Source organism: Macaca thibetana, chromosome X, assembly GCF_024542745.1.
Source record: "Macaca thibetana thibetana isolate TM-01 chromosome X, ASM2454274v1, whole genome shotgun sequence".
In the NCBI taxonomy this organism is placed as follows: domain Eukaryota; kingdom Metazoa; phylum Chordata; class Mammalia; order Primates; family Cercopithecidae; genus Macaca; species Macaca thibetana.
Genome location: NC_065598.1, coordinates 12,245,174 through 12,265,141, shown reverse-complemented (window position 1 = coordinate 12,265,141; position 19,968 = coordinate 12,245,174). Strand labels below are relative to the sequence as shown.

General features: G+C 40.3%; 1 protein-coding gene across 9 annotated transcripts in view; it reads right to left on the bottom strand.

Annotated features, from left to right (window-relative positions):
- Positions 1–19,968, bottom strand: part of FRMPD4 (FERM and PDZ domain containing 4) — an 863,942-nt gene that overhangs the window by 11,574 nt on the left and 832,400 nt on the right. For all 9 annotated transcript variants that reach the window (XM_050777254.1, XM_050777257.1, XM_050777250.1 and 6 more), the window contains 6 exons: positions 18,485–18,604; positions 10,934–11,070; positions 8,445–8,571; positions 5,988–6,077; positions 5,241–5,423; positions 2,240–2,378 (listed from right to left, as the gene is read on the bottom strand). In XM_050777254.1, coding sequence (XP_050633211.1) covers positions 2,240–2,378; positions 5,241–5,423; positions 5,988–6,077; positions 8,445–8,571; positions 10,934–11,070; positions 18,485–18,604 — 796 coding nt within the window. The remainder of the gene's footprint in view (positions 1–2,239; positions 2,379–5,240; positions 5,424–5,987; positions 6,078–8,444; positions 8,572–10,933; positions 11,071–18,484; positions 18,605–19,968) is intronic.

Here is a 19,968-nt window from a genome sequence, read left to right as displayed (position 1 = left end):
GTGGAATTTCGAAGGTCAGCATTAAATTGCTCTAAATCTCCTAGCTCAATGAAAACATGTGGTCATAAAAATGTTTACTGCCAAACCCAGTGCACGTCTATCACCTCCTTTTTGTTTTTTCTTTTTCTGTATTTATTTTTAAACATTTGTGTCTCTCAGGAGCTTTCTTTGCCACATGTTCTGTCTTTCTCTCCTTTCTGTGTTTCTATTACTTTCTAATTTATTTATTTATTTATTTATTTTTTAGACAGGGTTTTGCTCTGTCACCTAGGCCAGAGTGTAGTGGCGAGTCATAGCTCACAGCAGCATTGACCTCCTAGGCTCAAGGTATCCTCCCACCTCAGCCTCCCATGTAGCTAGGACTACAGGCACATGCCACCATGCCTGGCTCATTTTTATATTTTTTGTAGAGATGAGGTCTCCCTTTGTTGCCCAGTCTGGTCTCAAACTCCTGTGCTCAAGTGATCCTCCTGCCTCAGCCTCCCAAAGTACTGGGATTACAGGTGTGAACCATTGCACCCGGCCTCTATCTCTGTCATTCTCGGTTCTTTCTGCCTCTGGTTTTTTTTTCTTTTTTTTCCCACTGCAAATTATTAATAGAAATGCTGAGCATCATTTTAGATGATGTACCTAGATTATTTTTCTAACCCTTGCAAGCTAGTTTTTTAACCCCATTTTACAAATGAAGAAACTCAAGCTTAGAGAAATTAAAAAAATCAGACACCTCAAGATGTGACTGGATTAAATTTCAGATTTATTTGACTTGAAAGTCCAAGTGTTGCCTTCTATCATACTTTATCCATCGCTTCCTGTTTCTAGCTTCCCTTTTTCTATGACTGAGCTGCTTCCACTCACCTGGCCATCATAGTAAACTGTGTGTGAGTCTGTATGTGTGTGTAAATGTGTCCACATATTGCAATATATTTATGGAATAAAGTTTGATGTTTCTGCTCAATTTAACAGTGAGAGAACTTCCTTCCCTTTTTTTCTCCCCTCATCTTCTCTGAGAAATGCCGGGGACCGGGGCCAGGGGGAGGGAGAAAAAAAGAGAAACAACAGTAAAATTTGTTTGTAAGAATTCCCCTTTCTTTTAAAAGAAACCCCAATTATGGAACCTCTGATTATAATTTTTTTTAACAGGTCAGTGACTGTGCCTAGAATGGTGGCATCTGTCCATCAGTGCCATTTACTAAGCATCCACTGTAGATGGAGTAAAATGCTTAAGTAACTGAAGAAAAAATGTCCTAAAACCAATGAAAACCACCTACTGTCAAAGGATAATCAATTTAACATTTGCAGCCTTCCCTGTCCTCACTGTGGGGATCTTTTTTGCTGTCAAGTAGGTGAACTGAATTATTTGATGTCTTTGCCATGTTGGTGCTCCTATTATGGATCCAAGGTGGCTGCCATGGTGGAAAAATTTTCTTCTAGTGTCCCCAGGTCCAAGTGCTAGGCAATAACCACGTTTTCCTGTTTGTAAAATTCCCAGAATCCTGGGCATAACTCTGACTACAGGGAGGAGTCCTCCCAGACCCTTGGGCCTAGGACACCTTCAGGAGAGACCAGCCCTAAAGCAGAGGCTCACAACTCATGTTCGGGCATTCCATCATTAGTCCTCTGGCCCTGGCCTCTGTAAAAGTAAGGCCATGAAAACCCAACCATAGAGACTTTCATGATAATAAAATCAAGGTTGGAGCAAGCACCCTGACACTTCTGAGTGATGTGTCAAATGTGGTGAGAAATCAGCATTTTTCTTTTTAACAATTAGCCCACATCAGAGGTATCTGAAGGCTTTTTGCATTGAATTTGGACATTAGATTTTTTTGTGGGTACAATTTTAACTTTAATTTTAATTTTTATTTATTTGTTTATTTTGAGACGGAGTCTGGCTCTGTCGCCCAGACTGGAGTGCAGTGGTGCAATCTCAGCTCACTGCAACCTCCGCCTCCCGGGTTCAACCGATTCTCCTGCCTCAGCCTCCCGAGTAGCTGGAATTACAGGCACATGCCACTATGCCCAGCTAATTTTTGTATTTTTAGTAGAGATGGTGTTTCACCATTTTGGTCAGGCTGGTCTTGAAAGCCTGACCTCGTGATCCGCCTTGGCCTCCCAAAGTGCCGGGATTACAGGCGTGAGCCACCGCGTCCGGTCTTAACTTTTCAGAAAACATCCTTTTTATTGTTGTTAGGTGGGGTGTTTGCAGGGAGGTCAGTGCTTCATGAGTTCAGGAAGAGAATACCTGTTTCCTGGGTCGCTGTGTTTTTCTTGTTGGCCATGTTAAATATCGACCTCCTGGAATCAACAAGCAGTCGGTAGTATCCAGCCGTTAAGCAGGCCAGGTTCATGGCATCTGAGGATTCCATCAGAAGTGTGATGGGCTACACAAAAGAACACTTTGGTTAAAGCCATCCATTCTTAATAACATCCCTGGAGTGTCAACGGCTGCATTTATGCTTATGGAAAAAGGAGTTATTGAACAAACATTTCATGGGAGAAACCCAAGGCAGGAGAAAAAGCCAAGGATAACACAAAGTGCCTTACTGAAAAACATTCAGGACACACCCTCTAAAAAGCCTGGACATTTTGAATCTCTTCCAAGTCATATATATGTCTGTCTGTCTGTCTGTCTGTCTGTCTGTCTATCTATCTATCTATCTATCTATCTATCTACCTGCCTGCCTGCCTGCCTATCTGCCTGCCTATCTATCTATCTACCTATCTATCTATCTATCATCTATATTTGAGACAGGATCTCACTCTGTCGCTGAGGCTGGAGTGCAGTGGTGCAAACTCGGCTCACTGCAACCTCCACTGCCTGGGTTTAAGCAATTCTTAATGCCTCAGCCTCCTGAATAGCTGGGATCACAGGCATACGCCACCGCGCCAGGTTAATTTTTGTATTTTTAGTAGAGACGGGGCTTCACCATGTTGGCCAGGCTGGTCTCCAACTCCTGATCTTAAATGATCTGCCCACCTCAACCTCCCAAACTGCTGGGATTGCTGGTGTGAGCCACCGCAACTGGCCCCCAAGTCATATTGAAATGAAAGAAAAATGAGATTGTTTTCTTCCCAAATAGTTAACATTTTTAACATTTAAAAACAATTAAACATGTTAAACTGGTAAACTAACATTAACTAGTTAAGTTACCGTTACCTCAGTTACCAGCAGTGAACTCACAATCTGAAAATTACAGGAAGATTAAGTTTTGGGTTCACGGTGTAAATTAGTGTTAAAGAGAGGTAAAATTTAAGTGGAAATGACTGCTAAGATTGAATGAAAAGTGCCAGAGATCCAGTAAAAAGTTGCTTCTAGAAGAAATAGTAAATTTACAGGAGCATAAAACAGATGGGAGTTGAGAAAAGGCCTTACTAAAACTCTCTTGAAACAATGAGGTTATTATACAATTGGACATGGATTTGGGGCTTATAGGGAAAAAAAAAAGCGTTGGATGAAGCAATTTTTCTCATTGAGTTAGGAAGGGTGTGTTCTTGTTGAAAAAGAAAAGGTGAGAGAGAGAGAAATAAGGAAACAAGAAAAAGCAGATACGAAGAGAGGCACAAAGACAGCAAGACAGCAGATCTCTTGCTTTCACTCCTAGGTATAGGACACTGGGAGGATTTAGTGCCCCCAGCTGGTAGAATTTAACTTCCCTGACAAAGCGCCTGTACTACTTGTTGAACTGCTTTTCCTTCCACTTCAGTTGAGGTCTCCCCTCGGCCTCCAAGCCACCGCATCATTATTTTATATAGGCAGGACACCATTGGCCGGACACAGCACTCATTTCTGTTTAGGACAGATTATCTCTGTCATCGAATCTGTAATAATTGCATCCAGTTCAACCTTTCGTCCACCTTTCTCCGTGATGGGGCTATTTCTCTCAGCCTCTTTGCTCATGGAGTAGGATGGGCATTCCAAGTCTATCCTCCCTCTTTCAGCTAGCCATGAAGTCATCTGGAACCCTCTGGATGCAGCCCATGAAATCCCACAGGCCACAGCCAGCATGTTTGAGTTCTACATTCTGTCTTTCGTGATCATCTATTCCCACTGCAGAGCTCTCTGGGGTATTCTGATGTGCTTTGTAGAAACACTTTGCCACATTCTCAATGGCTGTCAATCCATTCCTCCCACACCAGCACCCTAGTGGGGATGCAGGTAGGGCTGGGTCCTCCATGGCTATTCTCAGAGCACCTTCCAGGCTGGTGTTGTCTCCTTTGTGGAGTCACTATCTCCCTTTGTTCCAGTGCCTTTTCTTCATAGAAACAGTAGAAATATTGCCATTGCCAAAATCCAATAACTCATCTCTACTGGAAAAAGAAGGTGGAGACCAGGAACCTGGACTATTTCCTATTCTCTTTTGGGAGTAGAGTTTTGCCCTTTGTGGACCATCTCAGATTTTTTTTTTTTCTTTTTTTTTTGAGATGGAGTCTCACTCTGTTACCCAGGTTGGAGTGCAATGGCACAATCTCGGCTCACTGGAACCTCCATCTCTGGGTTCAAGTGATTCTCCTGCCTCAGCCTCCTGAGTAGCTGGGATTACAAGTGCGTGCCACCACGCCCGACTAATTTTGTATTTTTAGTAGAGATGGGGTTGGGTTTCACCATGTTGGTCAGCCTGGTCTCGAACTCTTGACCTTGTGATCCGCCCGCCTTGGCCTCCCAAAGTGCTGGGATTACAAGCATGAACCACTGTGCCTGGCCAGATTTTTGTTTTAAATGGAATGGCTATGACATTCATAGGAGCCAGATGTTCAGTCAGTACCAGTTGTTACCATATGAGAAGACAGATGAACTAAAATATCAAGCTTTTCCAAATGAATACACACATATGGACCCAACCTAAGCAAAGGGAGTGAGAATTCTAAAGAAAGTTGGGGAAAATCTCCCTCTTGATTTGAGTCATATATTCTAGAAAGTTAGTTCAGAAAAGTTTCCCCTACTCTATAACTAGAAATCACATTTTCTAAAGTCAGAAGGGACCTAGAAATTATGTAGCTTGCTTTCTCATGTAGGAATAAAAAAATTGAGCCCAGAGAAGTATAGCGACCTGTTCCCAATCACACAGCAATTTAGTGAGGACTGGAGCCCTCAGGCCTGAGTTGGGTGGATTATTTTCTGCACCACATTGCATCTGTGATGCTCTGCACACATTGACTTTTGCCTGCCTTGTAAACATCTGCAGTTTTATCAGAAATTAGCTGTTTACAGCAAGGTCATGTGTATCAACATCTGAAACACTTGCCTTCACATCTAGCACGTGGAGTTCCACCCGCACCAAGCTCTCCTCCTCGGAAAACATTTCAATCCTGTTGACGTGGCTAAAGTCGGCTAAAAGAGCCACCAGGTTGGTTTTGGTGTTGATGACATGGCTTATGCCATACCGGGGCCCAACCAGGAGAGTCACTTCCGAGCGCTTTTCCGCCTGCTGAGAAAGAGAAGTTGACAACATAAAAATACTGAACCTCTGAAATGCCATGCCAACTTGAACCAACGATCCTATTTTTATAAGATTACATTTTCTTTAGAAAGTGTTTCTGGGTCATACTGTACTAAATCATCCAATTAGAAGAACCAGATACATGACTGATTTGAGGCTCTGATAAATTATGAGTAATTAGAAAGTAAATGTTAAAGCACAGTATGTTCATAATCATAAGATGCTTTTAGAAATGAGGTTTGTTTTTTCTTTTTGGTTTTCCTTTTTTCACTGTGAAAGCAACTTCTGGCTCAGTGATTTAAAAGACGGCCATTGTTAGAATCCTTTGATTATCTTGGTTCTTCACATTTCTTTTTCTAGGGCATTCTGCAGTGGTGTTATCTAGTTTAACAGTTCTTCTGATATTTTCAGACTGTTGTGAAGTTGGTTAGAAATGAAGGCTGGAGAAGATTCACAGCTGATTTGCTTTTGTCATCAGAGGTGGAATGAGCTGCTGTGGCTTCCAAGAGAAAGCAAAAACAAAACAAAACAAAACAAAAAGAAACAAATTACCACTAATGTTGCCTTGAACACACGGCCCCCATACAATCGCAGGTCACTGAGGAACTTGAGATAATGGACCTTGGCTTGTAGTGCAGAGAGCTGAGGAGAGAAAAGAAACCTCAGGTGTTAACTCTATTGGGTATGACTCCATTTCAGCTGGAGACTAGCAGAAAACAAGGCTAAGATAGAAGGATGATTTTACTGCTGAAAAGTTGAGATGTGACAAAGACTCTTCATTAGGAATAGAATTGCTACATATTTGGTTTCCTGATGAAGGACTGGAACATAAAATCAAGATTCACATCTTATTCATTAGAGGGTCAATGTATGGGGCACTCATGGGTATAGATATGCTGGGCCGGGCACTCAACAAGTGAGAACAAGACCATAAAATGTTCCATTGAACATCTGCTCACTGGGAGATTTCAAGAAGTGAGAGGAGCCTTCTACTTGCAATTAGGGACAAAGGTGAGGTGTCTACATATATTCCCATTGCACAAGAGACTCACCTGAATGTAGACTTTGTGGGAATCATTTTGAATACGCACCTGCAATCTAGGCAAAGCCTTCTAAACAGGCCCTTTACACTTCCCCTCTCAAGTTTCTTCCAGTCCTTGCAAGTTTTCGGGGGAAATGAACTTTCTGAGATCCAATCATTGTGGACATGTTTGAACTTGCTATATAAGGCTCAGTTTTATTAATTCAACTTGGAAAATCTGTTGAGTTTCACGAATGATTTATAAATGAAATTTTATCCAGATGAAAGTTATCTTTACAAAGACTTAAAAATGTAGGTTCCCATATCACTAAAAAGAGTATTTGATTTAAAAAAAAAAAAAAGGTCAATGTTTCATACTGAATGTGCCAGGGATTTTTTATTAAGGTTGAAATTTTCCAACAAGGTGTAGATCACCATTAAGTGGCAATGACCATAAAATTCTATTTTCAATTGCAGATGACTTGCCAGCTTATTTGTTAACTATACCTGAAGGAACTGCTCTTTATATAATTGTTACTTAGCACCATTCATCCATCCTACTTCTTTAAAAAATGCAAAGCATTTGCAAATTGTTTTGAAAGCAAACTATTCACTCTTGGCTAGAAAAACAACCTTTAAAGGACAGTGATGGATAAATGGATAGATTGATTGATCTTATAGCAGTTATCCAAATTATTATGAGTGGGCCAGGCTTGGAAGAAAAATCACAAGTCAATTAGAGAAATCAGCTTCCAGCAAATCAGAACTGAAGTTAAGAACTTGACCCGCATTGTCTTGCTACATCTCTGTAAGCTGAATGCTCAACTGTGATCAAAGACACCCTTCCCATGAAATTGGGAAGTGAGTTAAAGGTGGCTGATAGTGTGGTGAACCTGATTATACTTAAAAAACAAACAAACAAACAAAACAAACAAAAAAAAACCGTCATGGGGTGTGGAGGGGATAGAAATAAATGTGCCTTACCCAGTAAAAACGACTTAAAAAAATCAGACACTAAGACAAAATAATTCTCCATGTAAACAGTGATTTGTATTAGAGTTACACAAATTTCTCCAGCTAATATCAATTGGAAAGTGTTCTTCAGTTAGAAGACTGCGTCCAATTTTATAGATCCAGTATTTTAAGGCTCCTTCTCTTTCTGGTTCCTGGAATCTTTTGCTTTTTATTACCTATAAACTATACCTCTCTTTTCTGACCAACAGTATATTTTAAAATTTCCTTTGTGTTTCTTTTACTTAATGAAAACAAAACAAAAGCATAAAAAGATTTTAACACTAATGATGGTGAATGACAGCAATAATTTTATCTTCCCTCTAAAGGTAGGTTTGAATCCAATGTTTGTCAATAGGGGTGATTTTGTTCCCTGGAGCACATTTGGCAATGTCTGGAGACATTTTTGTTTGTCACGATCATGGGAGGGTGCTACCAGCATCTTGTGGGTAGAGACCAGGGATGCTGCTAAATATCCCACAATACACAGGATGTTCCCCGTAACTCCCTAACAAAGGATGATCTGTTCTCAAATGTCAATTATGCCACAGTTGAGGATCCCTGGTTTAATGAATGTGATCTCTGGCCTGCAGGGCCTCTTGCTGGCTGTTGTGCATTTAAGCTGGTCTGAGCAGTAAGCAATTGCATGATTGAAACATAGAATTATTTCACAATTCTATCTTCTATTCACAAGTTCTCAGAGGCTATGCAAACTTTTCCTGGATGGGCACATGAACACACACCTCCCCCCTACAGTACGGAGTCCATAACTTGTGAGAAATAAATAGGTTTCTGTATGAATACTTATTTTTCATTAGTGTTAGAAATATGTTAATAGTTAGAAAAAAGTTACACAGTGTTACTGCTTCTGAAAATATGGTACTAAGTATTTTATTCATGAGCTAATTTTAAACATTTAAAAAAATGCATTCAAGCCTCTCTCTTTATAATTTTCTATTAAGATGCAAATGTGATACCTTTTTACCCGGTGGTACCAAGTTTTGATTTGCTTTGACAAGGTGTGAAAGTGCTTTCTTTATGTTCTTCTCTTTCATGCTTTGCAGCACAGCAGAGGGAAGAAAAGTCTCTAATCCCCATTCTTTTCTGCAATAAAGAGCATATCTTTAATTTCACATTCTTGTGATGATGAGTTATCTAAGACAAAATGGTGCTCTGATGTTTGTTGGAACAAATGAACCCTTGGTAAGGCAGAGAATGGAGACAAGTCCCCAATTAAGGAAGTAACTTTTAGTTTGCACTCAGGACACACACTACTTGATCATTAATACGTATGTTTGCATTTAAAAAGAAATCTATTCCTCACTCTATAGAGACAATGCTAAGGAGGCATTTGGAGCCAATGTAAAGTGAAGAGACATTTTGTCCAACCAACTTCTGAATCTCTTCAAAGTCACTCACGTATCCGAGTTTGTATTTCCAACACCAATTTCTCTCCATCCCTTTGTTGATTTCTATTCTCCAGTCTCCCTGTCTGCTCACATTCTTTCTCTCTTCTCTTAGAAGAATGGATGCAAGTCCTTCATGTCCCCAAACCATTCTTCCCTGTCCCTCCCCTCCTCCATGGCTATTTCTCTAGGCACACACAATTCTTTTGTCCTAGCCAGTTCATGTCTAACTCCTTCCATCAACATTTCTTGCTGGTGGTGTGGAATTGGGTGTGATTCATGACTCTTAAGTGTGCCCGGTATTGATCTGGAGATGCTGGCATCATTCATGGGTATGGATGTACAACAAAATGACAACAAATGGGGCTGAGTTAATACATTTTTACAAAGAGCCAATTTCCCCAGAAATGACTACAACTCCTTTCTTAGAAGGTCCCATATTTTGAATTCTAGGAAATCTATCCTGGAATAGAAATCCTACCCTAGGTTATGTGTCTAACCAGTGTCTTCTAAATTATGTGAAGACCTTCAAGATGATTCCAGTTACTTCTCCTGTTCCAGGTCCTCTCCAAAGAAGGGTAGGAAGACAACCTACCTCCACCACTTGACCATTCATATTCTTCACTAGTTAAGAATGGTATATTTCATGATTATGTTTTCTTCCTTCTCAACTTGTACTTATTGTCTTTAGCCATCGTTTGGCACTACTTATGGGCTATCTTGTAATCCTACTTGTATCATTGTTTTAAATAATTACTTTTCTTGTCTTTTTATCTTGTTTTTACAATCAGAGCACAAGTTCCTCAATGGCCAGGAATAGAATTCATACATATTAGTATTTTCTACTGTCCTAATGTGAGTGCTATATAAAATGCTCAATGAATATTTGTTGGTCAAAGGAATTTATGAATGAGAACATTATTATAGACTTTTCAGGATTTTTATTCAAGCCGGATATCTCTGAGACGTTTTTGACTGTACAATGTTCAACCTGGTAAAATGTGGGTACAGAAAGTAGGAAAATAAATGCATTTTAATTGTCTGAAAATCATCTCAGGTTGTGCAGGCCACCTTTTCAAATGGCAGCCAGTTTCACTTGTCCCCAAGAACTTTAGAAAGGAGAGTGGAGGAGGGTGTGAATGTGTCCAGCTGAGCACAAGATCTCTTTGTGAGCCGAGTCTTTCTCAGGATACAGTCATGCTTATGTGTGGGGAGAGAGAGAAAGCATTTGGAAGGAGTGAACTGAAGGCCTGAGGTTCTCAAATTGCACATGAGGATTTTTCCCCACATGTCAACAGGTGACTGAGAGTTGTCAGAACAGTGGTGTTAAAGTCAGCAAGTTAGAGATTTAATCCTTCCCAACACAGGCTCATGAATTTATTGAGAAAAGCCATTTTGCCCCCTGGTGGGTCAACCTGGCATTGTGGAATTTAGAAAGGCTTTCTAGGCAGCCCATGAGAAGCTTCTTTGGAAAGTGGGATTTTAATTAGTTTATACATCTTTTGGAGGTGAGATTGCAAGCAGGGTGTGGGTGAGGTCCAAAGCTTTAGCATTACATGTGTTTCCAAACACAGGTGCCTCAACCCATCACACAATCTATAGGACAATGGGGAGTCCCACTGCCTGGGTTTGAATCCTGTATCCCCCCTGCCCCCCCGTTAATAGCCATTTGACTTGGGCAAGTTATTCTGTGCCCGGTTTGCTCATCTGTAAAATGAAGCTAAAATCCTACTAATCTCGTAGGGATGTTGTGAGAATTAAACAAGTTAATGTGTGAAAAGTGCTGAGACCAAAGCTTGGCTTGGAATCAAGCCCCTTTAGGAATTCAAAAATTTATGCTTCGTTTTAAATATGTCCCTCGTCTTAACTACAATGCTCCAAAGGTGAATTAGAAATGGATCTCTTCTACCAAAAATGAGCATGATATTCATACATTTTGCCACTGGCGAATAAATGCTTTGCCACAAACAAGATCAATTTTGGACAAATAACAAAAATACACCCGGGCTAAGGGAGGCGGCATGTCTGTCTCCGAAATGGCGCTGAGAGTCAACACTTACTCGATGTATTTGAGGGAGATTTTCTGCGTTTGCTTGGTGGTAACGGTTGCAATGTACATTTGTAATGCGGCCAGCCGCAGGGCTATGTCATATTTCAGCTCCGGCCCAAATCGCTCCTGAACCACATCGTTACAACTCTGCGAAGAGACCAGCAGGGGGCACAGTTTGTCAAAGAATGGGCCGCAGCACGTGGACTTAGAGAACAGGTGACATACATTTCCCCAGAGTGTTTCAACCTTCACTTCCCAGGCAGGGAGGCTAAATGTGGAAACATCTCCATCGTGCTGCTTGGAAACGAGTCAGTATTTAATTGCACACGCAAACACAGAGACCACACAAAACATTTAGCATTCATCGACGAGCTGCTATTTAAATATTTAGCTTTTTGTAAAAACAATTAGGAATTTAGGTATGAAATTTCCAAACACAGGTGCCGCAGCTGAATGCATAAAGCATTGATAGCATAATGTGGCTTCTGGAGTTAGGCTGCCTGAATTGGAATCTTAGGCTTGAAACTTGTTTCTCCACTTCACTGGGGGCACAAACTTGGGCACCTTCTTAATTGTCTGTGCCTCAGTTTTCTCTTCTGTAAATTGGGGATAATACTGCTCCCTGTTCACTGGGTTGTGGTGACGATTAAATGAGTGAACCACGGAAAGTCCTTAGAATCCCAGCACTTTAGGAGGCTCAGGCTGGTGGATTACGTGAGCCCTGGAGTTTAAGACCAGCCTGGGCAACATGGTGAAATCCTGTCTCTACAAAAAGTACAAAAATTAGCTGGGCATGGTGGTGTGTGCCTGTAGTCCCAGCTACTTGGGAGGCTGAAGCAGGAGGATCGCTTGAGTCCGAGAGTTTGTGGCTGCAGTGAGCCTTGATCACACCACTGCATTCCAACCTTGGTGAAAGAGCAAGACCTTGTCAAAAAAAAAAAAAAAAAAAAACAAAACCCCTAAAGCTCTTAGAACTGTACTTGGTAGGGTGTAAGCCCTCTTACATGTTTACTACTGTCACCACCAACATCATTCTCCTCCTCGTGATCAGCCACAGCAGCCGCAGGGAGGCAGAATTAGCAAGGCGATTGAGCACAGTGGCTTGGGACTGATACCCACCTGCTCTGGCATTCTGGCTTTCCCAATGGCTACCTGTGTAGGTGGTTTTAGACCATTCACTTTAACTCTTGCAGCCTCAATGTACTCATCTGTGCAAAGGGGATTCATATTAACTATCTCACTGGAGTGGCTGGAGGATTAGATGAGATACACATCAAGTGCCTTATCACAGCACATTGGTACACTGGATAAGGGGAGCTATTGAACTCCTCCGTTCACTTCAGGGGCGACTGCCCTGCTTTTTCAAGTGCCTGGCTTTCTGGGAGTCATTCCTCCTCTTTCAGTCTTAGTTTATTCATCTGTAGAATAAGGCCACCTATCTCATAGTGTTTGTTGTGGGGATCAAGCTGAAGAGTGGCTGAGAGTGTGTCATCAAGTGTAAAGTGCCGCTTGGGAACAGAGGTTGGCTTTGGAGTAGTATCCTCACTTACTGTTTAGACACAAGGCGGTGAGCTAAGTGCTGCTGGGAAGTGCTGCATTGCTTAGGCATATTCTACACTTGTGTTCACTTACTTTTGTTATGGGAAACTGGATTCCTGGGCTAGAAAATATGGTATTTAGCTCCTTTCTTATTTCCTTCTTTCTTTATTCTTTGGCTTGCCTCAAGAAGATTTTGTTGGAGCTCAAAAAACAATACCCCAAAATGAAGGCCTCAGAAACAAAAGTTTTTCGTTGACCTTCTCCTGCCCTCCTGTTTTTTATTTCTATTCTCCCTAGAGGCTAGCCATAGAAACTAGAATCCCTCTTCTCCAAGGTGGGTCATAGAAACTAGAACTCCCTTTCCCCAAAGCCAGCCATAAAACCTAAAAATATGACTCTAATTTTCCCTCTGCCCTATCTGTGTAAAAACTGGCCATAAAGAAATTATCTGACCAACATGGTTTGATTGTAGGTCATAAGACTCCCATTCCAGAAAGGGTCCTGCCCCACACCCAGAAGGAAGGAACGCTGCTCAGAGGCCAAGAAGAATCTAGGCCTTGCTAGGTTTCTTCATTCAGTCCATTAGCATTAGCTCAGGCCCTTTTTGTCCAATCCTATTTCTACACAGCTGTCCATACTTTGTGGAACATTAGCATAAAAGTGGACAATTTCCCTTGTATCTTTGGGACTTCATTCTAAAGGCTCCCTTTTCTCTAATTCATTTGTCTTTTCCACTTGATTTTCTAGTGAAACTTCAGGGGGCCCTTGGCCTCAAATGAAAAACAATATCAAGATTTACTTGCCTCCTTTTCAAGAGAAGCACGTTTATAAGTGCTTCCTATATTGATTTTACTAAAATAGGAACATGTACCCCCAGATGGCTTCTGCATACAATATTTACACTGTGCACACTCACCCATGCTGCACCGGTGCTATGCTGTGCGTGCATGCTCTGTATCCACATGCCATGGGTGCATGTCTCTCAACCCATCACTTCACTGCTAAGAGTGAAGTCACATTCTCTCCCCTGTTCATCCCTAATATGACCTTCTACCTTTGCTTCTCCTTAAAATCTTAAACCTGTTTGGATTGCACAGTACCCCTTGTCAGAAGTGGGTTTGTCCAGAGACAGGAGATAGGGTGGTCTGATTTAAGGCAGCCTCTGAGAGCAATTACAGGCTGCCATTTTGTTTTGCTAGTCTTGGGTTTACCAGTTATTTCCAAGTGCTCAGGGTTGTCCACATGGGCTCCAAGGGGTTGAGAGCGCAGATAGGGTCATTTTATAGAGTCCCATAAAGGATGGGGTGAGAAAACCATTGGCACAGTGAGGAATCAATTTTTTGAGAAATCATTTTCTTCAATGACTGCTACGCCATGATGGATTGAAAGAGGATTTGGGCATATAATTTAGAGACAAAAGCCCCAGGTTTGATTCTAGGTTCTGTCAACTTCTAATAAAAAGACCTTGAACATGGCATTTCGTCTCTCTTGAGCCTCAGTTTCCTTATTGGAAAAGTGGGTTAAATCTCAAAACAACTAACTTGAAAGTTAGCAATGAACTTGCAAGGTTTCCATGATACCTGTAAATATGTTTCATGAAGTGGAAGATACTTGATAAAGATGAGCCATCACTATTACTTCTCCTAAGAGTCATAGCTGGGACCATATTTCTCATCACTGCTTTACCCTGTATTTAACTAGACTTCTAGATGAATTTTTTGACAAGGTGATTAGTCACTTCATTATATTATATAATTAGTTCAGACTGATTCTGGAGAATGAGTGTGAAATTTGGAATATATATATATATATATATATAAAATATATATTATATTGTACTAATCTTGCTTTTATTACTCTCAACTATATTACTTAAAATACAGTTATACAAGCAAATGGGTAGTATCTGTTTTGCTAAATAGAGATCCCAAAAGGTTCCACTTGAGGCTTCCAAAATGTTCATTTATAACTAACATGTTAGATCTTAAAAAGGAAACCAATAATACTATAGTATTTGAAAACATTTTGGAGCCTCTTAGGTCTTACTCATTTGCTAATTGACATAACCGTCTTTTTCTTAACAGATAGTGGACAGGTAAATGTCAGTATAGCCCATTGTAATGATAAATTTGAACAATCTGGACTATTAGCATTTATTGTTAATATATATGCTAAAATCTGTAAAATATGTCATGGACCATTAAGAAGTAGGAGATTAATAGGTACTAGTATTGCAACTTCTGTTTTCATCGTCATGATTCATCTAGTCAATGGCTGCTGTCCTCATTAGGAGCCCACTAAGTTAAATTGATTTTATTTTTGTAAAGTGATACATGTTGCTCCTGCTTACTCTTTTGTTCTCTAGGCTTGTTTTATTGCATCTTTTTAGTATCTTGAAATCAACATGGGCACCCAGACACCATTTGCAGATCTGTTGACTTATATTAGATGTTATTTTAGACTTACAGTAGCACGCATTCTGTGATACAAGGCATTTCAAAGAAGAAGGTCTGAGGCAAAGACATTCTCATTTCCTGTTTCAGCGGAGGATATATGACAGTTGCTTTATTTTGGTCTTTATTGTCTACGATACCTGTTTTTCCATTTCTCCCCCCTCTGGCTACACCTTGAAGAGGTGGTTAATTCACTGCCTATTCTATACTCAAGGCAAGAAAGCAGAAACATCCTCAGTCTTTTTCTTTTAGTTCCTGGGCAAGATTTCCAGACACATTTTCCTGTTCTGAGGACAGTCTCACATGTATAAAAAACATGTGTCTGTTGAATGAGAAGGATCTCCCTAAACTGCATTAGATTTGTGCAAACACACCTTAAACAGAACTGGGTTTGGCTGTACTCCTTGTCTACTTAAGAGGTGTCCTCTCCCCAAGACAAATGCAACCATATTGTTTTTTTTATAAATGCAATGGACTTGTGATGTTTAAATGGAAGCAGAGTAAAATAGTTTTAAAGCACCCTCTTGTGAATGGGGTGAGTATGTAATTATAGAGAACAACCACTGAATGCACTCACTGTCTACAGCAACTACTGACCAGCACCTGTAACTATTTATTTGCAACTAACAATGTAGCACATGATCTGAGCTGCAGTGGCAAAGCCCTGGGTTGGTTCTCAGCAGGGACATGGGGAAGACACAGTAACAGATCAGCTGAGAATCAGGCTCTGTTTCATGCGGTCATGTCTGCTGGAGACAAGGAGATATTGTTGACAAGTGAGGGGTCCAGGTGATCAAAGCTTAACATTTAAAAAACCCAAAACGTGGCAGTTTTGTTGTTCGGGGTGGTAAACATTTTAAAGCACACTACACATTTCTTTACTTGGTCAACAGGTTTCACTGAACAGGACTTGACTTTTCCCAATGATGTAGGATTATCTTCATGAACATTAATCGTCCCACTGAGCTGTAATACCACAGTCTTCCAAAGGCCACTGAGGTGGGGAAGGTTTGACTGGCCTCAACCTGAGTGCCCCCATCTGCTAGAACATTCTTGTATGTTCTGTGTCTTTCCTGTCTGACTTAACCTATGATCTTCAGGGCTTATTGCCACTTTAATTTATGTCACCATTCTTAACCTCTGGTACCTACCTTGTCTAGTCTCTCTTCCATCTTCCACCCACGTTTTTTTCTACCCATATTTTGAAGATTACAAATGTTTTGAAATATACAAGAAAGTATTAAAAATAGTAAAGCAAAAAGCAGTGTTATTAACTACCTAGAGTTAACAAATATTTCTTTTTATTATATTTTTCTTACTTTTTTGCTTTATATATTTTATATATGGCTCCAGCAGTCTTTGCCTTATACAGATATTCTCAAAGACAGAATGTCTTCTTCTTCTTCTTTTTTTTGCTTCGCTTTTGTTTTTTCTCTTTCTGGCAGTCAGGAGGGGGAGGTTATGTTTAGGTTTGCAACCTCTTCAAGTAGTTAGTTCTACTGCTAGATGTCTAAGCTGTCTAAGGATTAGGTAAGTTGGTTTAATGTGATTATATTGGAAATTTAAGTGAGAGTAATAGGAAGCAGTTATAGTAAAATATAGGAACACCTCATAAATATCAACTTGGATAAATTCCCTTTGGGACAAACTACACCAGATACTCATTCCTGGAAACTTTCATTTTTGGGGAATTATAGCCCAGAATCAGATATTAGTCTGGAAAAGACTGTTCTCTTCAGGTTTTACCACCTTGAAATTAACAGTTCAGTAAAACGAATATCACAATTTTCAGAAAAATCTAAGCATCAAATGAATGAATAAGTAAGTAAATAAAGGAGAAGGGAAAACTCTCACACCAATTAATAAGTGCAGAAGCAATAATGAAATTAGAAAAATCATGATTTTCAACTACAATAATAATGGATTCAGATAAGAATAATCAATTAGGGCCAGGCGTGGTGGCTCACGCCTGTAATCCTAGCACTTTGGGAGACCATGGTGGACAGATCACCTGAGGTTGGGAGTTCGAGACCAACCCGACCAGCATGGGGAAACCCCGTATCTACTAAAAATACAAAATTAGCCTGGTGTAGTGACGCATGCTTGTAATCCCAGCTACTCGGGAGGCTAAGGCAGTAGAATCTCTTGAATCCAGAAGACAGAGGTTGCAGTGAGCCAAGATCGTGCCATTGCACTCCAGCCTGGGCAACAAGAGCGATACTCTGTCTCAAAAAAAAAAAAAAAAAAAAAAAAAAAAATCATCAATTAGTACTAAAACTAGTGGGTGAAAGTTTGATGAAGAAGATAATAAGAGTTACAGGCCAGGCACGGTGGCTTACGCCTGTAATCCCAGCACTTTGGGAGGCCAAGGTGAGCGGATCATGAAGTCAGGAGTTTGAGACCAGCCTGGCCAACATGACAAAACCCCGTCTCTACTAAAAATACAAAAATTAGCTGGGCGTGGTGGCAGGCGCCTATAATCCCAACTACTTGGGAGGCTGAGGCAGGAGAATCACTTGAACCTGGGAGGCAGAGGTTGCAGTGAGCCAAGATCGTACCATTGCACTCCAGCCTGGGTGACAAGAGCAAGATTCCATCTCAAAATGAATAAATAAATAAATAAAAAGAGCTACAAAGTGACTCTCCACAAATTACTTTTTAATTATGAAAGGAATAGTAGTAGCTTTTGGGTGAATTCAGAGAATATCACCTTAACCAAGAGTCGAAGTTCATTTTGCCATTAAAGAGATAAACTGACATCATGTGCCTCTTGATGTGTTACACTGAGGACACAAAGTCAATCATGTTGTTCTTCCCAAAATGTATGACATCAGTCTAATCATAAGAAAACATCAGAGAAACCCAAATTGAGAGATTTCTATAAAATAGCTGACTAGTACTCCTCAAAACTATCAAGGTCGTGAAAGGCAAAAAAGGGCTGAGGAATGTTCCAGATTTAAGGAGACTAAAGAGACATGACAACTAAATGCAAAATGGGATCCTGCAGTGCATCTTGTTCTAGAAAAAAATGTATATATAAAAGACATTTTGAGGATAATAGGCGTAATATGGATATAAACTATAGGTGAGATAATGGAAATGTATCAATGTTTACTTTCCTGGTTTTGTTACTTGTATAATAATTGTATAACAAAATGTCTTTGTTATTAGAAAACACACACTGAAGCATTTAGGAGTAAACCAGAATTATTTTGGTAATTGACCTTCATATAGTTTAGAAAAAAATTATATACATTTGTATGTGGATTTGTGTGGGGAGAGAGAACATGTGCATATACTAAAGAGAAAGTAAATGTGGTAAAATGTTAACAACTGGTGAATCTGGGTGAAGGGTATAGATGACTACTCTTGCAACTTTTTTGGAAGTATGACATTATTTCAAAATCGAACGTAAAAATAAAAAGAGCATCATACAATTATTGTCCGATTCACTGAGCTTGAGGTGGGGGACAAAAAAGAAACGTTTCAAGTTAAAGAATTCTGGGCAAAGTCCCAAAGTTAGTTTATGTCACAACATTGATATAAAACATGCCAAAATTTTAACATACCTGAACATAGAGATACTCGAAAGCAACTGGATCTCTCCTTAAAAGGTCAATTGGATCTTTTGGGACGAAGCTAATTCGGAAAAGACATCTCATCTTATGGGAGCTGGGCCTCTGTGTCACCTGGAAGAGTAGAAAAATCACACAAGAACCCTTCAGTGCTGACTGAGAAATGGCTGAGGGACACTGAAGCAGTCAACTTTTTTTGGACACTAAGGAAAGAATCAGCGGATATTCTTTTAGTATTTATAGATACTCATTCCCTGAAAACTACACATAACCTTGCCACTTAGGTTGGGTTCCCCAGAAGCAGACCCCGAGATGAGGGGTTGTGTGCAAAGGACTTATTAAGAAAGTGCTCCCAGGAGAGGCTAGTAAGGGAGTGGGGAAAGCAGGTCAGGAAAGAAGAGGAAGCCAAGCAAGGGTGCCTCCTCAGGGAACCCCAGCAGAGAGTAGCTATAGCCTGATCCTGCAGGAGACTCTGGAGTGGTAGCTATACCACAGAGCTGCTGAGACCTCAGCCAAAGGAGCATTGATGAGTCATTCATTTAGAGCTGTCCCAGGGGATGTGAGTTTCCAGGTTTGGACATGATGGTCTCCGGTAGTCTGAGGGCAGTCCTTGAAAGAAGATCTGCAGATGCTGGCTGTTAGTGATAGCACCCCAGATCTATGTTGGGGAGTACAAAAAGGGGATCCAAAGGGACAGCAGAGAGATTGTCCAGTATGGTTTATTATTGCATAACATTGCTGTGTTTTGTTTTTCTAAATTAGACTCCAGACTGACTCTTGCAATGAAAACATGATAGTGTCAACCTTGGATGACATCACATTGGAAAGTAGGAAGACAGAGGTTTTGGCCCATGCAGTACATCAGATTCTACAAGTTTCCAAACTACTCCAAACTTCTGATATCATGATGATATTGTTCCACTTGCTCAAAGGAGCTTAAAATATACCACAGTTTCTTCAGGGTTAAGGACCATGGCTCGTTTCAGTTTGTTTTCCTTTTATAGAGCGTATGTGTCACATACTAGAAGTTCATTTCTTAATTCCTTTTGCAGCAAAAGGAAATCAATTAATAAATAATAATAGGTGTTTAATAAACACTTGAATGAATGAAAGACATTGGACTTTAAGAAAGAAGGCAAGAGCTTATCGATTTCCCTTCAAGGAGTCAACAAAACAAAATGAAAACCATGCAGCATGAACCAACACAGTCGTGTGTAATACTCTTATGCAGGGGACAAATCTGGCAATATAAAAATGTTGGTGAGCTGCAACTAAAAAATTTAAAATAAAATAGCTTTATTGAGTCCCGTGGTGTGTGTATGCATGCATGTGTATGTATTTACAGTTCGCTAACTTTGTTGAACAGAAGAATTCCAATGGAAAAAGACACCCTACTTGTACATATTTGGCCTCCTGAGTAGTCACACCAGCTTTCTGGCTGTGCGCAGGCCTGCAAAGCTGAATGGATTCATGATACT